This window comes from Oncorhynchus masou, unplaced genomic scaffold (genome assembly GCF_036934945.1).
Source record: "Oncorhynchus masou masou isolate Uvic2021 unplaced genomic scaffold, UVic_Omas_1.1 unplaced_scaffold_9385, whole genome shotgun sequence".
Taxonomy (NCBI): domain Eukaryota; kingdom Metazoa; phylum Chordata; class Actinopteri; order Salmoniformes; family Salmonidae; genus Oncorhynchus; species Oncorhynchus masou.
Genome location: NW_027015875.1, coordinates 4097 through 10819, shown reverse-complemented (window position 1 = coordinate 10819; position 6723 = coordinate 4097). Strand labels below are relative to the sequence as shown.

The window sequence follows — 6723 nt, the reverse complement described above, 5'->3', positions numbered from 1 at the left end:
CATCTCAGAGAGGTACCAGAGAAACACTGTTTAATCACTACTGACCACATCTCAGAGAGGTACCAGAGAAACACTGTTTAATCACTACTGACCACATCTCAGAGAGGTACCAGAGAAACACTGTGTTAGCACTACTGACCACATCTCAGAGAGGTACCAGAGAAACACTGTGTTAGCACTACTGACCACATCTCAGAGAGGTACCAGAGAAACACTGTTTAATCACTACTGACCACATCTCAGAGAGGTACCAGAGAAACACTGTGTTAGCACTACTGACCACATCTCAGAGAGGTACCAGAGAAACACTGTTTAATCACTACTGACCACATCTCAGAGAGGTACCAGAGAAACACTGTGTTAGCACTACTGACCACATCTCAGAGAGGTACCAGAGAAACACTGTTTAATCACTACTGACCACATCTCAGAGAGGTACCAGGGAAACACTGTTTAGCACTACTGACCACATCTCAGAGAGGTACCAGAGAAACACTGTGTTAGCACTACTGACCACATCTCAGAGAGGTACCAGAGAAACACTGTTAGCACTACTGACCACATCTCAGAGAGGTACCAGAGAAACACTGTGTTAGCACTACTGACCACATCTCAGAGAGGTACCAGAGAAACACTGTGTTAGCACTACTGACCACATCTCAGAGAGGTACCAGAGAAACACTGTGTTAGCACTACTGACCACATCTCAGAGAGGTACCAGAGAAACACTGTTTAATCACTACTGACCACATCTCAGAGAGGTACCAGAGAAACACTGTGTTAGCACTACTGACCACATCTCAGAGAGGTACCAGAGAAACACTGTTTAGCACTACTGACCACATCTCAGAGAGGTACCAGAGAAACACTGTGTTAGCACTACTGACCACATCTCAGAGAGGTACCAGAGAAACACTGTGTTAGCACTACTGACCACATCTCAGAGAGGTACCAGAGAAACACTGTGTTAGCACTACTGACCACATCTCAGAGAGGTACCAGAGAAACACTGTGTTAGCACTACTGACCACATCTCAGAGAGGTACCAGAGAAACACTGTGTTAGCACTACTGACCACATCTCAGAGAGGTACCAGAGAAACACTGTGTTAGCACTACTGACCACATCTCAGAGAGGTACCAGAGAAACACTGTGTTAGCACTACTGACCACATCTCAGAGAGGTACCAGAGAAACACTGTGTTAGCACTACTGACCACATCTCAGAGAGGTACCAGAGAAACACTGTGTTAGCACTACTGACCACATCTCAGAGAGGTACCAGAGAAACACTGTGTTAGCACTACTGACCACATCTCAGAGAGGTACCAGAGAAACACTGTGTTAGCACTACTGACCACATCTCAGAGAGGTACCAGAGAAACACTGTGTTAGCACTACTGACCACATCTCAGAGAGGTACCAGAGAAACACTGTGTTAGTCACTACTGACCACATCTCAGAGAGGTACCAGAGAAACACTGTTTAATCACTACTGACCACATCTCAGGAGAGATACCAGAGAAACACTGTGTTAGCACTACTGACCACATCTCAGAGAGGTACCAGAGAAACACTGTTTAATCACTCATGTAATATTCGATAGACACATTATTGGACATACAATCCTCGATGTCTGGCTTTTACAATCGATGATTGACATGTAATTTTGATTTTTTTTCTCTCTCAGTGTTCCAAGAGTTTGTTCGGTGCAGCAATAAGGACATTGAACAGATCATCAAGAATGAGATGTCTGGAGACGTGAAACAGGCCATGTATGGCATAGGTAATAAGGCATTTTAATTGGATGGCTTCTTTAGTTTGACCCTTGACTCCAGAGTGGAGTATAGGCCATTGAGGCTGTTGACAAATTACATTTTACACGTTTGGCTATTGTAATATTTATTTATTTTTTGTTGTTTTTGACCTATCATATCTCTCTTTCTCGTTGCAGTTCGCAGTGTGAAGAACCAGCCTCATTACATTGCAGAGCGCCTGTACAAAGCCATGAAGGTTGGTCTATTTCTGATGCTTTTACAAATGGGATTTTTTTTTTGTGTGTGGGGGGGGATTTTATATATTTTTGATCAGTGTATATGTGTATAAACATCTCTGTTCTCTCTGCAGTGTATTGGCACAGACGACAGGGCTCTGATCCGCATCATGGTCTCACGCAGTGAAGTCGACCTTTTCAATATCCGCAAAGAGTTCAAGGAGACTCACGACTGTTCTCTCCATGAATTCATCCAGGTAGAAACCATGGTTGTAAGTTTTCATATTTTACATGTCGAGTGACACACTACTACTGTCTACTGCACTTAGCATGTCCCTTTACATGCCCCTGTACCCTCGGTATGTGTGTGTGTGTTCTGTGTTCTGTTGCACTAACTGTGCCGCTACACATCCTATTTCCGTTCGAGACGGGTGGAACGGGGAACGGTGCTCTATAGCTTCCTGTGTCGGGCGGGGCTTGTGGGGCTGCGGCTGCCATACAGCTGTTTAGGAATTTCCCCTGACTTCCTCTCTGTAGGCCGACACCCGTGATTGGCTGGAAGATGTCGAGGCAGGAAGTGCCCAACAACAGGTCTATACTGACTCTCACATGTAAAAGACCAGGGTTGTGTACTGAATGGCACCCTGTTCCTCTACGGGCCCGGGTTGAAAGTAGTGCACTATATAGAACCTAGAGTAGGGTTCCATTTGGGACATATTCACCAGTACTAACTTCTGCAGGTGAGGGTGACCTCTTAAATAATGTCAATGATATCATCAATGTACCAGAGGAGGATATAAGAGCTATAATGGAATGGTTGGGGATTGATATACTGATTGGTTGAAAGAGTCGTGAAGTCACGTGCTGTAAATACAGATTTTGAACTTAGATTCTGACATGTTATAACTTCTTTGATTTCTATAAATGTCTGTCCACTAACCCTGTGTGTCTGTCCACTAACCCTGTGTGTCTGTCCACTAACCCTGTGTGTCTGTCCACTAACCCTGTGTGTCTGTCCACTAACCCTGTGTGTCTGTCCACTAACCCTGTGTGTCTCTGTGATGTACTGTGTGTGTCTCGTGATGTACTGTGTGTGTCTGTGTGATGTACTGTGTGTGTCTCTGTGATGATTGCTGCGTGTGTCTCTGTGATGTACTGTGTGTATCTCTGTGATGTACTGTGTGTATCTCTGTGATGTACTGTGTGTATCTCTGTGATGTACTGTGTGTATCTCTGTGATGTACTGTGTGTCTGTGTGATGTACTGTGTGTCTGTGTGATGTACTGTGTGTCTGTGTGATGTACTGTGTGTTAATGTGTCTGTGTGACATTATTGAGTTGACGATGCTTTTACTGTGGGAGCTGTTCATATACCTAACTGATTACCCCGCTCTGAATAACTTAGAACATTTATATAGCTATATAATATATGATAGAATTAACCAATAAGGCCTGAGGGGGTGTGGTATATGGCTAATATACCACGGCTAAGGGCTGTTCTTAGAAACGACGCAACGCGGAGTACCTGCATACAGCTCTTAGCCGTGGTATATTGGCCAATATACCACACCCCCCAGAGGTGCCTTATTGCTGTTATAAACTGTTTACCAATGTAATTATAAGAGTAAAAACAAGCCAGTTTATATCACATATTATATAACTTAGATTATGACCTGGGTGGTTCGAGCCCTGAATGCTGATTGGCTGACAGCCGTGGTATATCAGACCGTATACCACGGCTCTGTCGGGTCTAAGAACAGCCCTTAGCCGTGGTATATTGGCCATATACCACACCCCTCAGACCTTATTGGTTAATTATATAATATAGTATATAATAACATATACTGTATAAACACTCAGTAAAAGAGACCCTAAATACTCCTTCCTCTCCTGTATGCAGCACCAGCTGTGCCACCAGAGACTCTGGGTTCGCGCCCAGGCTCTGTCGTAACCAGGCTGCGCACTGGGAGGTCCGTGGGGCGACGCACAATTGGCCTAGCGTCGTCCGGGTTAGGGAGGGCTTGGTCGGTAGGGATGTCCTTGTCTCATCGCGCACCAGCGACTCCTGTGGCGGGACGGGCGCAGTGCGCGCTAACCAAGGTAGCCAGGTGCACGGTGTTTCCTCTGACACATTGGTGCGGCTGGCTTCCGGGGTTGGATGAGCGCTGTGTTAAGAAGCAGTGCGGCTGGTTGGGTTGTGTATCGGAGGACGCATGACTTTCAACCTTCGTCTCTCCGAGCTCCGTACGCGGGAGTTGTAGCGATGAGAGAAGATAGTAGCTACTAAACAATTGGATACCACGAAATTGGGGAGAAAAAGGAGTCAAATTCAAACAAAAAACAACAAACAAAAAAAACATTTGTATGCATCCCAAATGGTCCCCTATTATTATATATTGCCATTTGGGACGGTGTCTGTTTTAGTAAGTTCCTAAAAAGCTGCTGCTTCCTCTCTCAGGGTGATACCACAGGGGACTACCGTAAGACCCTGCTGATGCTGTGTGGAGGACAAGACTAGAACCAGAACCACCCAGCAGGCTTCCAGAAGGCTCTAGAACACTCTAGAACCAGAACCACCCAGCAGGCTTCCAGAAGGCTCCAGAACACCAGTGGAGCTTCTGGAAAACTCTAGAACACCAACTGAAGCTGTCAATCTACCGGTCAACTGTGCTGTGTATACATCCCATTGAACCCAGTGGGGATAGTCAGTCTGCTCTGTTTGTCCCTCACCGCTGCCACTCCTCTGCCAAAGTGACCTATGACCTCAACAGCCTCCCCACAGAGTCTCTGTTCCTTTCTTCTTTCCTAGCTTTCTTCAAGTAAACACAGATCTAAATTGGTTCAAGTGATGTTCATAACCTTGCTATGCTTACACCTATCCATAACTAATGATGCATTTTTAAAGTATTGGAACATTGGAGCTCTGTGTCAGATAGCTGTCACCTCTGTGTCAGACAGCTGTCACCTCTGTGTCAGACAGCTGTCACCTCTGTGTCAGACAGCTGTCACTTCTGTGTCAGTCTTTTTAATGTCAAATATTTTTTTTTTCATTTTTTTTTTTCAGAACCCCTGTAGTGTTAGTGGTATTTAACATTGAAAGTGAGAGATAGGAAACTGCTTGGCTATGTGTCTATCAACCTATTGAGAGCTTGAAGTGTTTTGTATGGCGCATCTACAATGCAATAGGTCAATAGGTCATCCATCCAATGAATACTGTATGGTTTTAGGAACGTTACATTGTGTCCTGATAATAAAAGGAATGTGTCGTAGTACTGTATTCTGTATTCTGTTGGCATTGCTTTTTTGAAGACAGATTTGAATGATAAGATATGACCTATATTGGTATAAATGCACACGATTTTGGAAACTGCATTGAATAAATTTTCAACGAAATTGCTCGTAGGTCCACATTTCTGTGTAATATGCACCAATGAACCGGGTAATGACTCATTTGGACTGAGATCGTGTTACGGTAATGCCCTGTGTTGATTTCCTCTTGACAGTGCTGCAGATACTGCAGGATCAGGGTGAAGGCCGTGTCAACATCTCTACTTACCAGAATGGCACCGTAACCCTTATACAGTGCACTGCTTTTGACCACAAACCTATGGGCCCTGGTCAAAAGTAGTGCACTATATATAGGGAATAGGGTGCCATTGGGCCCTGGTCAAAAGTAGTGCACTATATATAGGGAATAGGGTGCCATTGGGCCCTGGTTAAAAGCTGTACACTATATAGGGAATAGGGTGCCATTGGGCCCTGGTCAAAAGCAGTGTACTATATAGGGAATAGGGTGCCATTGGGCCCTGGTCAAAAGCAGTGCACTATATAGGGAATAGAATGCTATTTGGACCTTGTCAGTGGTTCACTATGTTTAGCTACCTGGGTAGCTTCTGGGTACCGTTCAGTGATTAAATATTGATATTGGCAGAGGGACACTGGGCAGAGATATAGAATCAGGAAACTCCCTGGTTACATCCTGAATGGCTCCCTATTCTCTACACATAGTGCACTACTTTTAACCAGAGCCCTATGGCACCCTATTCCCTACACATAGTGCACTACTTTTACCCAGAGCCCTATGGCACCCTATTCCCTACATAGTGCACTACTTTTAACAAGAGCCCTATGGCACCCTATTCCCTACACATAGTGCACTACTTTTAACCAGAGCCCTATGGGTCCAGGCCAAAAGTAGTACACTATTTAGGGAATAGCAAATGGTACTCTATTCGGAATAGGCTACTACTTTGGATACGGCACTTTGTATAATTCACTCTCTGCCTCTCCCACTCTCTGCCTCTCCCACTCTCTGCCTCTCCCACTCTCTGCCTCTCCCACTCTCTGCCTCTCCCACTCTCTGCCTCTCCCACTCTCTGCCTCTCCCACTCTCTGCCTCTCCCACTCTCTGCCTCTCCCACTCTCTGCCTCTCCCACTCTGACTACTCTCTCCCACTCTCTGCCTCTCCCACTCTCTGCTCTCTCCCACTCTCTGCCTCTCCCACTCTCTGCCTCTCCCACTCTCTGCCTCCTCCTCACTCTCTACCTCTCCCACTCTCTGCCTCTCCCACTCTTCCTGCCTCTCCCACTCGCTGCTACCTCTCCCACTCTGCTGCCTCCTCCCACTCTCTACCTCTCCCACTCTCTGCCTCTCCCACTCTCTGCCTCTCCCACTCTCTGCCTCTCTCACTCTCTGCCTCTCCCACTCTCTGCCCTCTCCCACCTTCTCTAC

The 6723-nt window shown here is 45.9% G+C and overlaps 1 protein-coding gene across 2 annotated transcripts; it reads left to right on the top strand.

Moving 5' to 3' along the window:
* The first annotated feature begins 1585 nt into the window (after positions 1-1585).
* LOC135538304 (annexin A5-like) lies at positions 1586-4914 on the top strand. Of its 2 annotated transcripts, none has more exons than XM_064964213.1 (4): positions 1586-1785; positions 1954-2012; positions 2127-2249; positions 4450-4914. In XM_064964213.1, the coding sequence occupies exons 1-4, from the start codon at positions 1749-1751 to the stop codon at positions 4507-4509; spliced, it is 279 nt and encodes a 92-aa protein (XP_064820285.1). In that variant the 5' UTR covers positions 1586-1748; the 3' UTR covers positions 4510-4914. The 2 variants fall into 2 exon arrangements, with proteins under 2 accessions (XP_064820285.1, XP_064820284.1); XM_064964212.1 differs by having other exon boundaries at positions 1591-1785; positions 2127-2264.
* Positions 4915-6723: the final 1809 nt, after the last annotated feature.